The sequence below is a fragment of the Electrophorus electricus genome, chromosome 22, assembly GCF_013358815.1.
Source record: "Electrophorus electricus isolate fEleEle1 chromosome 22, fEleEle1.pri, whole genome shotgun sequence".
Taxonomy (NCBI): domain Eukaryota; kingdom Metazoa; phylum Chordata; class Actinopteri; order Gymnotiformes; family Gymnotidae; genus Electrophorus; species Electrophorus electricus.
This window is the reverse complement of record NC_049556.1, coordinates 7,928,250-7,945,025: the sequence shown is the minus strand read 5'-3', so window position 1 is coordinate 7,945,025 and position 16,776 is coordinate 7,928,250. Positions and strand designations below refer to the sequence as shown.

Sequence of the window (16,776 nt, the reverse complement as noted above, 5' to 3'; positions counted from 1 at the left end):
CCTTCAAAATGAAACCGTAAAATACGCCTACATTTCATTCAAATGCCCCTAAAACATCATTTGGCAATGCTCTCCCTCTTGTGGAACAGGCCGGAATGGCTAACAGAGATATAATAGTATTAATAAACAATAATAACCGGGAGAAAAGAGGAAGACCGCATTGTTTAAAGACAAGTGCACACGTGCAGAATCCTGAGTGCGTGCTCTATGGGTAATTCAAGATGGCCTCTGGGAGTGTAGCGTTTGGGGTCAGCTTGAGTTTGGTGGAGTGACCAAAGGGTGTAGGATTCTTTAAGCACACACGCATGCGCACGCACACGCGCACACACACACACACACACACACACACACACACACACACACCGGTGAGGGGCGGAGCCTCACCCAAGATATTAACACAATTTACAGACTGAAGTCTCAATATATCCCATGAGATAATTACAGCCCCCAATAATACTTATTACAGGAATAGCAACAGCAACAAATGATCTGTGGTGGTGGTGGGTGGGTGGGGGGGGCTCTTCTGTGGCATCCGTCACACGGGAGTGCCCCGTGCTTTAAAGCAGTTTGCTTTAAAAAAAAAATCTTATTAATATTCTTTTTTTTGCTGTGCTCCATGTCTTTAATCATCTCCTTGCTTGTGTTGGTAGAGCCGCTGGGACACCTGTGTGGGAGCCTGCGTTTCTGTCGCAAAGAGGCAGACGCAGGGGCGGACGCGCGCGCGCGCGTGCGTGCGTGCGTGTGTGTGTGTGTGTGTGCGCGGAGGCTCTCTCAGAGCCGAGTCTGGGCCTCAGGCACGTAGATCTCGATGCTGTCGGCGCTCTCCGTGGCCGAGTTCTGCCGCTCAGACACAGCGCGCTTGGCTGCCATCAGCCGCTTCCTGGCCTCCTGACGCTGCTTGTCGGCGGCGCTCGGCTCGCCACTGCTCTTCTCCTTGGCGGCGGGCGACTTGGCCTTCGCCACTTTCTTCGGCGTCTGCACCGACGGTTGCTTCTTGTCCTCCTTCTCCTGAGCACAAACATGCATTGATGAGCAAACACTCACCTCCCCCTTAAAAGGTACCTGTCCTGACAAAAGTCAGGAAGTGTAGTAGGTTGGAACAAGGTTGTATATCGTCTTACAAAATAGACTGCCTGCCCCAACCCATCATTGTGTGCCATAAGTTCATGGCACCGTGTGCCATCCTGACTGACACACACACACACTCTAATGGGAGGTGGTGTGTGTACCTTTTTGCTGCTGTCCTCTGGCAGGTTCCAGGCATTGGACTTGAGCAGGTGCAGCTCGTCGAACTTCATGCTGATGTCCTCTATGGAGAGCTGCAGCAGGTCCCAGAAACCAGCCAGGTCCTGCGCAGTGGGCCGCGGCTGGGCATCCGTGTCCTGCCGTAATCAGACGGATCATACACACCCCATACCCACCCACACACACACACACACACACACACGCGCGCGCACACAAACGCGCACGCACACACACACACGCGCGCGCACGAACGCGCACGCACACACACGCGCACAAAATCAGTAAAAGTCAGACAGTAAAGTCAGTAAAGTCTGCATTGGGTCCTATGATATTAGGGATACATTCATACAAGCAGCCAAGATCAGCAGACCAATTCAAGAAAAGCCTGAGAAGAAGCCTTCATTCCTCCAGCAAGAGGGCCCACCAGTGGTCCTATGAATAAAACATTGGCTGTAAATTTGCCACTACTCTCTGCCCAGGCTTTAGGTGAGCTCTGACCTGATCTTAGACTGTAATGCATTTTTGCACCCAAGCAAGCAACACTACAAATTCAAACAAAAGCTTTTTCCCCCCTCATTTTTTGTTTTGCTTAATTAATACAGGCTATAAACAGAAAATGAAACTGTTATAGCATTATTTGACATAATGCTAATTTGACTGACTAACTTCACCGCCAACAAGTATTTCTGCTCAAGCTGTATATTTAATTTTGCTATGCACACATGGACCACTGGAGGGCAGCATCAACCAGCTTAAACACAAGTACTGAAGCGGACTCCATTTCCAGACATTGAACCCTTTTGCTATTAACCTCATGGTTCTGTGGTTTGGTTGCAGGTTTAAATAATCTTATTATGACAGAGAAAGTGGGTTTTTTGGATAACATTAAGCGAAGAATAATGAAATAAAGAAGAATAGTGAAATAGAATAACAACGATAAACATACCACACAGAGAATGGTACAATGTATAGCCCAAAGACAACTTACATAAAGGAGTTCAATGTAAGGCCAGAGCTTTGCATTTAGAATCTGCCATCGGTGCCATTTTAATATATTAAAGCTCTTCAGAATTCAAATTATTGTGCCTGTAGTATCTCTTTCCCATTTGGCCAGTCTACTTTGTGTACATGTTAAATACAATGTGAAATGGAAATTGTAACACAATGTATTCCAATCTGATATATTTCTGAGAGAAAGAGGATACTGGGGCAAGGGCAGCACTTGAGTTCATCCATCAGGATTTGACTGGATTGTGAAAGCATGCCATTATTTGACCCCCCACTGCCCCCACCTTGGTGGCATTGCCAAAAAGAAAGAGATGTTACAGAAGTAGGCATTTGAGTGAAAATATCTCGCAAAAACAAGAATTTGGTCTATTCATGATACTGATGCATTGTAGACAATAAGACCAGGAACATGAACTAACAAGGTGAAAGAGGTCAACTCTAATTTCAGCTCTTCTTTAAAGGGGAGTTCTGGAACTCACCAGGTTCTGCTCACACAGGCCTCGGAACTGCTGGAACTTCTGAGACATGAGCAACTGAGCACTGCCTACCGCACTGCGGATCTTCCCCAGTACTACACACACACGCACACACACACATATATATACATACACACACACACACATACACACACAGGATAAAAGAGACTTGAGCTCAGGAGAGATTTAAACTATCATTTATGGGGGAGAAGATGCTGCGCTGCCAATCTGGTTGCCATGAAACGCACTGGACTTGTTTCCGAATCTCACATCAAGTCTAGTGTAAACAATTTTCACAAATTTAAATTCAACGTTACTATGAACAATACACTACGACTGAGTGCAATATAGGCCTGGGCTCGACCCCCACTCATAGAGCCCTGCACTGACTCCTTTGTACGAGGTGTTTTAATGTCCAAGCCCATCCTTAAAAGCTCGAGTGGGCTTAATCAAAGGCTGGCAGAACCCAGGAATAGGAGCCTGTAGAAAGACATGTCTAATTAATGCCATGCAATGAATCTGATCATTAGAGTCTGATCTCATTCCTTATTCTGGCTTTTATATGGCCCTGTGAATAGCAGCGGCCGTGATTAAACGCCAGTCTTAACCCTAGCAGGATGCTCTTCGATGAAAGGTAAGCGGTATATTTCATGGCCCTCTTACCAAAGTGTTCCAGCAGGAAGGGAGCTCAAGGAAAATAAGGATGTATGAGGACGTCCGTCTAGGGCTGGACTGGGTTTGAGGGAACCTAATTAAGCCCGGGCAGTGAAGCTATCAATTAGAGTTAAGGGCCACTGGCAAGGCCCTGGACTGGGCAACGTCTGTGTGTGAGATTTAATTCTAATGTAATCCAGAATTGGATTTCATCTCATTTAGATTTCATTAAAAACAATTATTTAAAAATGTTCTCCAAGTAATTTGGTAAGGGTCATTTAGGTAGTGTAAGGACATATTAAGCAAACCCACTCATACTCTGAAATGGGTTTTTAATAATAATTAAAATAGTAATAGTAATAAAAAAGCCTCTACTCACTTTGACCCCGTTCACACCTGGTCACTTCATGCAACTTGTATCTGGATTGAATCCTGATACAATTTTAACCACATGCAGTTACACTCTGACCCTGTTTATACTTGGTTGCTTCATGCTTCTTGTACCTGGATTGTATTGTGATGAAATTTAAACCACATGCATTTATACTGCATATAAACAAATGTATCTCCAGTTAGCCTAGGTGAAATCTAATTGCCATTTAGCACAATAACTGCAAGTCTACTTATACCAGCTGACAACCAACTTCCTATGTTGCGCCTCTTTTCTTGTTGCAACAAGAATGACAGACGCTTAGAAAATTGCAAATTTGTTTTTCATTTTTCTAAGACAGCAACTTTGGCTTTTCCACTTTGAGGTAGTTCCTGGATGGTTACATCGTGTGACATGACATGAGGGGTTTTGGTTTTCAAATGCTGCACAGAGCATTTGTAAGTGTCCCAGTGACTGGGTTTAAATCCATTTTAAACGTGTGCATTAAAATTTTTCCCCCCCATCAGGATAAAATCCTCAAGATGCATGAAACAACCAAATATAAAACAGGGTCTACCTCCTGAAGTGGTCTGAGTAACCGGAATTAAATCTGTTTTAAATGCATCTTGTGTGCATTTACAGTTGCATTTATATGTGAACAATCCCTATCTGGAAATAAGATTGATACACAAGATGTATGACTAAGTGTAACAGGAGAGAGCTTTGAGTTGATTGTGCTACCTAAAATCACAGGACTTAGAACTGAGAACCACTCTTACACGTTGTTAAAACAACAGATTTTAAACAATCAATCAAAAAATCCAAGCATCAACAAGATGTTTTTTGGAAAGTCTTCACTTTAGCCATTATAGTGCAATTGTAGCAGTTCTCAATCCCAGTTCTGGAGCTCTATGTGGATCTGCAGGGCTGACATATGCATCGCTGAGCTAAACTACTGCTCCTCACCCTCTTCTGAGAGCTGCTTCTCTTTGCCCTCTTGCTCCATCTGCTGGCACCAGGCCTCCATGCGGCCAGTCTCAGCTTGTAGAAGTTTGAGGAACCAGTGGCCATCCCTGAGGCACGCTGCTGGAGTTCTAGTCTGCTCCGCCGCCCCATTCAAGCTCCCACTCCCACCAATCTGGAGCGAAGGGTCTGGAGGGGGCAGCGAGGACGGGTCCAGCGCCGGGTCAAGGCTCTCTGGAATGGAGCCTGATACGGAGCGGGTGGCAGCAGCTTTCAAGGGGTTTGGTGTGCGCTGGCCGCGCTCTGGCGAGCCTGGCGTCTGTGTGCCACAGCCGGTGGTGCCATCCTGTGCCGACTTGCCGTCTGCCTGGTCTTGAGACTCCACCTCAGTCGTCTCCTGTCGGGACGCCATACTGCTGTAGCGGCTGAGTCTGGAAGACAGGGACGGAACAGCAGGCTTAAGGCACATCAAACGGCACGGGATGAACCGGAGTCGCGGACAGGAGTCCGTTTTAAATATCCTGAACCTCCCATTGCAATTTTAAAACAGAGACGAATTCTTCCAGACCAAAGTAGCAACTTGAAAGAAAAAACATTCCCATTCGAAGAGAAGTCTGCTCATTCCAATAGCATGAATCTACATGAAAGATGAGGCCAAGTCAGGCATGTCTGTCATAACATTCCATTACTCTTCAAAAGCACCAGCTGAAATCATCCATCTGATTTTATTTGAGTCAGTTTCGCCAGTCAGGGTATGCAACAATCCTGACATCTTACTGACATATAGGGGAAATAATCCCAAATCAGAAAGGTGGAAGGAGCAGTGCCCTAGAACCTTATAGTGAAAGAATTAAAGTTAAGTTATCTAAGAGGAAGTGAAAGAGCAGAAGATGGGGGGTGTTTTAAGAAAAAAAGAAAAACGGTATTGGAAGGACACATGTAATTCTAGGGACGAGAGGCGAGATAAAAGGGAGAGAGAGAAATATGGATATATGTAGTGCCAGAGAGAACGGGAAGTCGATGAGCTGACCCACAGAATTTGATTATTTCTTCATAATAGTGCCATTACAGTGTGCTTTCGGCTCCTCCCCATCGGCACGGAGCGGGGACTGAACAAACTGTGCTGGTTATCGCGCTGTGCCATGCGTGACAAATATGTTTGCACATGCCATTTGGGCAACAAGAAGGTATTTGCCAATGGCTCCAGGAAGGAGGTGCACAGGGAAAAAAAAAATCCCTTAAAATGACTGCTTTAGATTTTTTCTTCTTTTTTCAGGAGCACAGTAAATAGTTGAAGGAAAAGACCTCCACACCTGCTAAAAACCTCAGCTGATCAGGATACTGGGGTTGATGTTCAGAGCAGCGTGCCAACACACTCCTGCCCGGTGCCCACAGAGGCATGTGGAGTGAAAGCAAGGGACTCAGCCCAGTCACAAATATTTGCGTGCTGTAAAAATCATTTGTGTTTTCACCCTCAGCCACTGAAATAACCTCAATTTTCCCACCACCCCCCAGCAAAAACGGTCTCTTCTGTGACTATGATATCAGTGATCACCCTGCTGCGAATGCTACTGCTAGGTTGTTAAATTCTGGGGCAGCGTGACCAATCACAATGCTCAAAGCGCACACATCAGAGCCGATGTACCAGAACCAGGACAAGCGAGGATGACGCGGACATCAAAGAGGAGAAGGTGCCGATGGAAGGGCCTGGGGACTTACGGCCTGCCGTCCTCCACTTGCACGCCAATGGACTGGAACCTTGTTGTGGGGGTCTGCTCCTCCCTCAGCACAGGCTGCACACAGTCCACCTGTCAGGAACACAGCATACACACTAGCCGTCACACTGGAACTATGGCCAATACCGGCAACCCGACTGGCACTATTTTTATGAATCCACGACTGGTGGTGTAAATAGCAAAGTTGTAATTGGATCCCAAGTGTCAATACAATTTCTTTGCAGAGCTTCTTAAAAACACTAAAACAATAGGTTTAAAAATGTGGGATAAAGTCCAGATTCTGAAAATATGACAAAAACAGGGTTAATAAGCTACTTTAAAATAAATAAAACAAAAAACCCACAACTATACTGGCTCTCTGTCCCCAGGGAAACACGCACACAAACACACAGAGCTACAGTTGCTGCCAGTTTAAGATGCACCAGCCTAATGACAGAAGCTATGTGGAGTACAAGCTATTTGCAGGCAGCTGATTTGCTTAAATGCAGCAAGGTGCATGCCATTGCTGTCAGAAGAAAACCTCCACAACTAATCCACTGTTGTTTGGACCCATTTAGTATATAAAAAATAAACAGCTACAAAGACAATTTGTATTTTAGATTTTTAATTTTATTTTAAAAGGTCAAATGATCAGATGGAGATTTGCATAATAGCAGCAATTCACAGCTGAATTTATTGCACACTATTTCTTCAGGCATGATGAGTGTTTGCTTTGCAGTATGTATTTTCAAAATTATGTAACTAACCAGGGGGCCAAGTGACAGAATGAGAAGGAATGTGGGAGTTAAAACGTGATGCGCGCGCGCACACACACACACACACACACCTGGATACCGATAGATGAAAGTTTTCGCCTGGGAGCAGCTTGGGGTTCGTCTGTCACGAGAGTGATGCTTATGGGCGGAGTCTCGGGAGCTGGGGAGGGAAGAGGGGGGCTGCTCACCCTGGCACTGGGCAGGGGCAAGGGTGGTTCCCGCGGGGCAGGAATCGGGGCCTGGGGCAGCAGGGGCGGCCGCTTGGCGCCCTTGGCTAAGCTTCCCGTCCTTGAGCTGGTGACGCTGTCTGAGGAGTTGCTGCGTCCTGACTGGCTGTTGGCCTCGTCGCGCTTGTCCTGGTTGTCCAGGTAGGTGTCCTGAGCAGACTCGGTGCTGCTCTGAACATTCAGTGCTATGAGGGGCTTGATGCGTGGAGGAACTGGGGGCGGAGTCTTCTTACAGACTAGACATAAAGGGACATGGGACGGGGAGAGGCAAAAACAAACAAACATGTCAGCACTACAACATTTTTAATGGCATTCCTGAACTCAGCATGGGCTATTAAAAGAATACCAAGGTATTAAACCTCAGGTAGCACAAAGTTAGGCAACAGAACAATACTGTATGTAAAGTAAAGACAAGGTCTTTTTTCTTCCGCCACTATATAGCCAAACATTTGACATCCTAATACCATTTTAAACTACTCTGAAAGATATGTTCTTTTGAAGTGAGATTTCTGTTAATTTTTAACAAGAGAAGCAGGCTAGCTGTCTTCCTCCTTGTTTAACACACAATAAAGAGTTCTGTTCTGATAACAATGCTACCACATCATTCAATGAAACGGCGCCTGGAGCAACAACAGCATATGAACAGACTCTTCCAGTCTTCCGCCACGGACCCGACAGTGTGAGAAACAATGTCTCACGCGCCACTCAACAGACGCGACAGGCCGCACTCTAGGAGCAGCGCCAACGCGCGAAACAAAGGCGGGCATTTAAACCCTCTCCACGCCTCCAAACAGCTCGCATGCCTGACATGCGTGCACGCTATGGGAAAGTGAACAGGCGTGGCGTGTAGTGCTTCCCGGATCGTAGTTAAAAGATCTGAAGTATGACTTGGCACACTACCTCATGTAAAATCCCACTAGCGGTTTGAAAGGATTAATTAAACAGAAAAGTGGGGGTTATAGTTCGTGCTCGACATATCCACTCGGCAAGAAGCCTCCGTCAACATGCCAAGACAACGCGAATGTGGCTACTTGCACATTAGAACGTGTATGAGCGGAACTGCAGATACACGCGTATCTTGTTCGTCTTGGTGGAGTTTATATAGTTCAAAGTTGAGCGGAAAACGGGCATATATTAAAAAGGAATAAATATGGAAATTGAATAAATATCGGCAATCACAAGAGAATATTACAGCTGATAGACATACACAGAGCTATATATGATTCAACTGGTTACAACTGCAATCTTGCCAAAAACAAGATAGCAAGAGGACCCTGCAGAACGCCTTAGTCCAAGTGAAAGCACCGCCACGCAGGCTATCATCTTACCAGGATGACAAACAGGTAGACCAGGTTAGGAAGACAATACCTCCACCAAGAGTAATAGCCATGTAATAAAAAACTGGCATGGACCAAACGGATGAGCTAACAAGCAGTCCTCAGATTCATCGTCAAAGGCACTATGGTAACATAAAAGACTTAATTTAAAAAAAAAAAAAGTTTGTACACTCTGGCATTAAGCCATTAAGTCTCGGGGAGGCGCTGCCATAATTAAAAATGTCTGATTCCCTGAAGAAAACAGCTAACAACATAGGCCTAATGTTTCATGAGGAAGATCAGCCTGTGTTTACAGTATAAAGATTATATTTTACAGCTGTATTGATACTTGCAGGGGGGGAAAAACTGGGCAAGTTCATCTACACCAACGGCAAATGCTTGGACTATTGCTCTGGTGTCAGGCAGCCTAAGGTCTACACTGGGCCTGGCCAGCAAAACAAGATGGCAGTGTGGTCTGCTCTCACTGCAGGAGAGTAAGGGCTTATTCCCAGCAGATGTTCAACACCAGGTTATCAGCAGCTGACTAAGTTGCCAGGCCTGGAGGGCCATGTGCCAGATCAGCCATGTCCAACAGGGAGGAGCGGCATGGGGACAGGGTTGCGGTCAGACTGGGATGCACCAAGGAAAGTCCAGAGTTAGGGGGAGGGATTTCTCTCAGGAGTCCAATATAACATTACCAAAATAGACTACTGGAGTACCTCCATTTCCTCAAGGATCTTAGAATGCCCTCTCCTTGAATTATCTGAGTCATTGCTAAGTCATGCCGACAATGAATAGGTGAAGATCTACTTTAGGACCTACCTTGAATATAGTCCCATCAAATCAAATGTTTTTGCAGGATAGCTATTACTGTAGAGGCCAAATATCAGAGAGATGCAAGTAATAATATACAATACAAAACACTGTATCAGGAAGGCAAGTTAGTACTGGGCTGGAACCAATCTGATTGTGGCCCATTTGATTCAAAAGGAGAAACAAATGCGTCCAGGGACATTCGTAGCTAGACAGCTGAAAATGAGACAATTAGACTAGATTAAACAATTATAATTTAAAAACATCTGTCAACTTAAGAATCATCATAGTTAAGATACAATTAGACACTTCTACAGAATCTGAATTCTCATCAGGGATTGGCTGCAACAGTCATGAAGAACCACAAGCCTATACAGGCTGCTGTTTCATAGGAATAAGATCATCTTAAATGAGAGAGTGTGCATTTGGTTTGATATTCTACCATTTAATGATGATCTTTATGTTACAATGCTTTTGAGGAATTCAGACCTAGTTTCTTCCCTCGTTTAAAATGCATGATTCAGCCCAGGTGCATGCCTAACCACCAAGTCCTTTAAGCACTGACTGACGAGCTTGTGTGGACTGGAGCTGATGGTTGACCAAGACTGTCTTAGAGGATCCTATTATTATTTGTTCAGATTTGTACAAGTATTACACATACTCTTGAAGGGTGTGTGTGTGAGTGCATTCAACCAGTTTAGCTTGAATGCACCACAGCGACTTAAATTCCATCTCCACAACAGATGGGGGGAGGGGGGTGGCGGCAGAGAGGGGGGGGGGTACATTCACTGGAAATCTTTCTAACATACCATGGCAAGTTTTTTTTTTTTTCCAGAAACAAGATTTAGTGTATTTAAGCATTCTTCACCCAATACTGTATAGTTACTACGCTAGAGTATTCTTCACAAGCCAATTCGTACAACAAACTGATACATTACTTGCTTATTTCATTTCATAACTATAACAAAACGACATAACGACATATAGTCATAGATCTGAACAATATAAAGATCACACAGCTAGCTACCAGACATCCAAGTTGGTTAGCAAACCTTATACCAGTGCAGCTCAAGTGACTGAACATGACAGCTACGTTGGTACTGCAGCTAGCCAAGTCATTCATTTTCTCATGCAACTTAACGTTAGCTAGCCACCTACTTGCTAAAGTTCACTTTGTTCGCCTATACTTTAAAAAGTGTCAGGTTCATTAGCCCCGTTGCCCGTAGTAACTACTTCGCTTTGGTGGATGCTTTAAACATTCACTGTAGCTAGCTAACTTTGCGAAAAGGACAACTGTCCAACTAATCTCAGCAAGGAGAATTACTAGTTTCATATTTAAGATAGCTACCTACTACCTATTACTATGCTTTAGCGTAACCCCTAAGCGTTAACTTTTAAAGGTCTATCGTGGCCATTAACTACGTACGAAGTTTATTGATTACAGCTAGCTAGCTAATGTTATTAACAGATAATTATGCGTAAGTAATCCAGACCGAATAATAAACCAGCAATATTATGCTTTACTAGGGTTAAGTAACATAGCTAGCTACGTTTGTATAGTACATGGGCAGTTTCTTAGTTAAGCTAACTAGACGCTTACTTTTGTCACAAAATGAAAGGGAGCCAGCTAGCTGCTTGGGTGAGTAGCTAGTGTTATCTAGCGTTATCTATCGAACCCTCTTAGCCAAGATAGTTATCGAAGTGAGAACCAAGACGCTCTGGTCTGCTAGCTAGCTTTCGCTAGGGTTAGCTAAATTAATAACTGGTTGTTGACCAGCTAGCTAGCTAATAATGAGAAAACGTTCTCTAGACGTCAACACTAGCTAACTAACAGAATAAAAACCCATTTGCAGCATTGAGGAAAGCCATACCCAGCAGCGCCACTTTTCTAGCTCACGTTAGCTTTAAGAAGCCAGCGATACACTGTCATCAAACACATCACTCGCCGAATCAGCCTGGCTGGCTAGCGGCGAGGCTGAGGCAACGCAGCTGGCGGTTGGGGAGCAACACACAACGCTGATGCACGGCTGGGAGACTTTTCGCAAGCTCGCGTCGAACAATTAGCTAGGATTACCGTGAAACCGTGGATCCTTTTCTCGGTAATACGAGGTGATCAGCGACGATCGAGTGACCCCATCATGTTGCATTACAACTCCGATATCCGTGAAAAAAAGGGTCTTTTTTTTATTTTTCCCTTATTCGTATTGTTATTTCTCAAGGCTTCCAAACCAGTGCTTTTCCAGCATTCGACTCTCCACGTCGCTAGGAGAAAAGGATCCGATAATCCGTTTCAACAGACGTGATTGGAGTGCGCCGTTTTCGAGACGTTTGGGCGCCTCCACACTATTGGGCTTCGTTAGCCGTTGGACGCGGCGCGGCCGAATTGAAACGAGCCGACTCCTCACGCGCTTGACCTGCGTCACAATAACACGGGCCCTCGGCCGCTCGCGCAGCGGACCTGCGCTGCCGCTCTCCACCAATGAACAGGGCCGAGAAGGGCAGTGGCCCACCACATGACCGCGGAATAACGGCCTTGATCCGAGCGGACGTTTTGAACGACAATTCGCGATCAGCTGTCAGACCGACTGGCATAATTGTCAGACGAACCAGTCAGGCATAAAAAGATATTCATCTCACTGATTTTTTTGTTGTTATTTGTTTGCCCACATGTCAATGCACCTCACAGTTTATCCACGCACCGTCGTTAGGTGTCACTGAAAATTAGAAAGGGTTTTCGTCAGTGAACAGAAACAAACTTGACAGATCGATAACATAGCGATTAAATCACGTTTTGGAAGGTGAACACAGACGTACTCTATATTACTCATTTTAAGCTTGCAGCTAGTTTGGTGTGAGGTAACAGCCTGAATTCATCTTATTATTAGGCTATTACTGAATTCTTCTTAAACCTGGCCATGAGTTCAGATGTTGCTAGGTTTCAGCTTTGGTATTTTTAGAGATACAGACAATTGAGAAGGAGTTTCTTCTAATAGCCTTTTTGTGAACATTAAGCTTTTAAGCTCCTAAACACCCATCTCAGCTTGTCCACCAGAATGTTGGTCACCGTGTGAATGTGTAGCATATAAGCAAGAGAGACAGAGAAAGATACCAAATAAGCTCAGTTGGTCAGAGCACATTAGAGATGTTCAAAAACGTCTAACTGCTCACAATGGCATCTGTCATGTCTGTTCATCAGGATCTCAGTTTCACATGGCTGCTGGTGTGTAAGGAAAGAAAAATCAATCAATCCAGTCCCAGGGACCCATTTAATTCCCCCAGAGTGGCTTTGGGATGACCAGCCAAATGGGCACACACACAGAGAAAAGGGAGCAAAAATGGTAGTGAAGCTAGCACATTTAACTAAGACAAGAGCATCTAATCTGCTCACCATAATGTCATGAGGCTGTTTGGGTCATAAAACAGTAGTTTGGCAAAGGTACTAACATTATACAAAGGTCAGTAGCATACGTTTGTTCAATCATTAATCAGAATTATTCAACATGTAAAATGAAAAGATCAGATGTGGATCAGGGAATTTTCCAGACATTCTCACATGGCACATGGCAGCATTTTCTACTAGCAACAGGTTTCCATTCTCTGTATGTATTATCTAATGGTTCTTAATATTTAAAACTATTTGTATTAGTTAGTTAATGACCCCCATGATTAATAGTGATGTAGCACTATTAATTAAATCCTCAAATGGCTTAATTCAATTCTCAAACATCTGGTTCCTCATCACCATTGCCAAAGCACAAAATTCTGGGTGCCCACCACAAAAAGCAGGTTAGAGGGCCTTTCAAATGTTTTCATTATTTTTTCATTCACAATCACAATCATTATTTTTTCATTCACAATCACCCAAAGCAAATCCTATGCCAGAGCAAGTATTAGGTGAAGGAGAGACTTACTGCGAGAGCCGCCGTAGGTGTGGCGGGGAGCTGGGGGCGGGGGTAGGGGATCGTCCGAGTCCACGGAGGCGGTGTCGTCATCCTGCGAACAGCCGGCCTGGATGGCGCGCAGGTAGCTGTGGCTGCGCGACCGGAAGCAGGAGGGCGTGGGCAGGTCCAGCGCCTCCACCGCCTGGGACTCTACTTGGCCGCAGGTCATGGAGCACAGGAAGCCCTGCTGGTCCACCTGCGTCGAGACGCACAAGCTGAGGCGGGACTGCAGCGCGGAACGCAGCGACGGCTTATTCTGCGTCGGGGGCGGGGCATGCGTATGCAGACGGTAATGATTGATGGATTCAGAGACCAACACCGGAGCAGTTTGGGAAATGCTATGTGTTTTGACGACTCATTTAGAGTTCTACAGTAAGCTTTGCCAAGAAGCACTGGCGTTCCTGACATCAAAAATATTAGCACGCAGAAAAATGTAAGAACTTGATATGTCTTTCTATTTCCAATGCGGAGAGGTGACGTTTTATTCAGACTATACTGAAAACCGAATCCAATTACACCAATGCAGTAATTAACATTTACCTAGAGCAGAAAAACTTAAGTTGAATATAATTTTGATTCGACATTGAACAGTCCTATCGAGGGTTACTAAGTATACACACATTATTGGTAGGCCTACAATACAGTAGATTTGGTAACTTAAAAAAAAAAAAAAAAAAGCTAGCTACGTTTGCCACTTGCATGATTTAGTATTTATTTAGCAGGTACTTTTATATGTTACTTGACGTGCCGAGCAAGCAAATTTTCTTGCCATACCGCGATTTTTGTCAGCATCCGATTTTTTCCAGTTCTATGCATCGCTGAACATGTATGAATGCACTGCAAAATGGTGGATTGACTACTCAGGTAAAAATGTATGAAAATAATAATTTAGGTATTTTAAAAAATCCAATTTTTTAAAATAGCAAATGAGACCGATTTCCTATTCATTTCAAAGGCAAAATTTTCCAAAGATATAATTTTCTCCCTCATTATTAGTTACTACCAACAGACAAGTATGTGGTCTGAATGAATAAATTCTTATATCATATGTAGTTTCATTTACATTATTAAGACATTGATGAACATGTTGATTTCCCTGTCTACAGCTTTAGGTACTTGATACCAGTCAACACAAAAGATTTACAGAGGTATTCATTTATCAAGGCTGTTTGTTTGAGTGCTGGTCAACAGCAAGATCAACCCCTGACTGCTCCCTGAAGTCCAGGACAGAGTCTAGAGTACAGTACTAAGGTACTCTACCTGACAAGAAGAGAGAGAAGTCATGTTGCTGGACGTTTGTGCAGACACACAGTCAAATCTTCTCTTTCTTTTCTGACATATCTAATCATCTAACATTTAAAAGACCTATAATCTTTTCCTTAAAGCCTGTGGACCGATCTTTTCAGTTTCAGCCTACACCACATTCCTTTGGTATTCCAGCCATTTTATCTAAAGGCTGCATCAGGGTAGCACCTCATCAGGTGAAGGGGAGAATCAGGTCTGATCTGACCAGGTGAAGGAGAACCAGGTCTTATCTGAGTAGGTGAATTTGTGAATCAGGTCTGATCTGAGCAGGTCGCCACCCTCCCTGAACCTCACATATCACTACCAAATCTGATTGCAGATAGGTGGCAACATGACTGTTCAAACTGTCTTGGAGCCTACTGGGTTTTTTTGGTTTTTTTTGCTGCAGCAGACACTCTACGCACAGGGATTCAGCCTCAGCAAAATAATAGACATTTTCATTTGTGCAACCAGCAGGCCACTCATCCAAAGACACTGGGATAGAATGGGAGAGGTGCTGTTATTTTACTCCACTTTTTTGTGTGTGTGCGAAGATCGGGTCTTTTAATTAAAAGTAAATCCAGAAGCAAATATTGGTTACTTTAAGCTGAGGGTCACTGGAAGAAACGGTATCCCCACTGTCTCCAACAGCAAATTCTGAGACTGATCTCAAAAATCCACGCAGCAGAAATGCAAGCCATTGCAGGAAACTGTGAAATGTCTAGCTCCAAATGGAGTCAATTCTTAGTTCGCTTGTGTGTGGGTGCTTCCTAAATCCTGGCTTGAAAGCATACACCTCACCTCAGCCATTTCCACCTTTCCAACAGTCGTACAACAAAGTAGCCCAGATCGTGTCATGGAGAAGAAAAGCTAAACAATATGACTTATAGAATTGTGCCAAAACATGAAATAAAAGATTCTTTTAAAAAATGTAAAACTGAATTCTCTGGATCTGATCCCAAGTGTAAATTGCCTTATCGCCTGGAATAGAGTTTCAATATATGGTTTGTTTGTTTGTTTTTAAACAAAACTGCTGGGGGACATTCTGCATCTCCAAAGACTAGGGTATGATGAGCACATGAAAGGAAGCAGTTAGGTGATTTTACCCAGTGCGCTCTCTCTCTCTCTCTCTCTCTCTCTCTCTCTCTCTCTCTCTCTCTCTCTCTCTCTCTCTCTCTCTCTCTCAAAATTTCTCATGAAACCAAAAACAGCTAGACATGCACACATCTGTGTTTTTCTGGAACATTCAAGCCTCATTGTCTCATAATTGGAAAAATGCACCAGTAACATTTAGGCAAATAAATTTAAAGCAAGAGTTTAGCAGACATTTTATGGTACACTGACTCACTCTTTTGACCCAGAAGACATGGCTTCATTACACTGATTTAAAATGTAGCAAGTGGTAGGAGAATGGACATGAACTGCATTTTTTTCTTCCAAATTTACATTGAAATATAACTACCATTTAATTAACTCAGATATATTTCACATATCTCACATAGTAAACACATATTTAAACACACATTTTCACAGAAGTATCACACCCAATTTTTAGATTTTGGAAGGTGAAATTATCATGGAAGTGTCAAGCAAAGCAGCATGAGACAAAAAGCAAAAACTAGTACTGGGGATGAGTGAGAGAAAGCGAGGGAGAGAGAGAGAGATGAAAGGAGAAAGAGTGAGAAAGAGAAAGAGCTGACCTGGCTGATGCCAGAGCTTCGGCCCAAGGTGGAACAGCTTTGCCCAAACCTCCCCTCTGGCTCCCAGCGCTGGGCATCACTGTGACCCACCAAACAGTCCAGGTTATCCAGGCTGCGGTTGGTGGAGAGCTCACGCAGAGATGGCAAACAGCTGGGGTAAGCAAGGAAAGAGGAGGAGGAAGGATGGGGAGGAAGAGCGGAGAGAGAGCTTTGGTCACTCCTGGAGGAGCCACTCACCTGCCGGCTTGTCTGGAAGCATGAGAAATTCTCATATCTTAACAAGAGCAG

General features: G+C 44.2%; 1 protein-coding gene across 3 annotated transcripts in view; it reads right to left on the bottom strand.

Moving 5' to 3' along the window:
* Positions 1-512: 512 nt before the first annotated feature.
* The window catches only part of dlgap4a (discs, large (Drosophila) homolog-associated protein 4a), a 75,052-nt gene continuing 58,788 nt past the window's right edge, over positions 513-16,776 (bottom strand). The window contains exons 5-12 of one of the 3 annotated variants that reach the window (XM_035521526.1): positions 16,489-16,639; positions 13,487-13,700; positions 7,279-7,670; positions 6,436-6,524; positions 4,720-5,147; positions 2,733-2,824; positions 1,230-1,382; positions 513-1,002 (exon numbers count right to left, since the gene is read on the bottom strand). In XM_035521526.1, coding sequence (XP_035377419.1) covers positions 772-1,002; positions 1,230-1,382; positions 2,733-2,824; positions 4,720-5,147; positions 6,436-6,524; positions 7,279-7,670; positions 13,487-13,700; positions 16,489-16,639 — 1,750 coding nt within the window. In that variant the 3' untranslated portion in view covers positions 513-771. Of the gene's footprint in view, positions 1,009-1,229; positions 1,383-2,732; positions 2,825-4,719; positions 5,148-6,435; positions 6,525-7,278; positions 7,671-11,637; positions 12,162-13,486; positions 13,701-16,488; positions 16,640-16,776 lie in introns of those variants that run through there. The other 2 variants (XM_027018064.2, XM_035521527.1) reach the window with 2 other exon arrangements.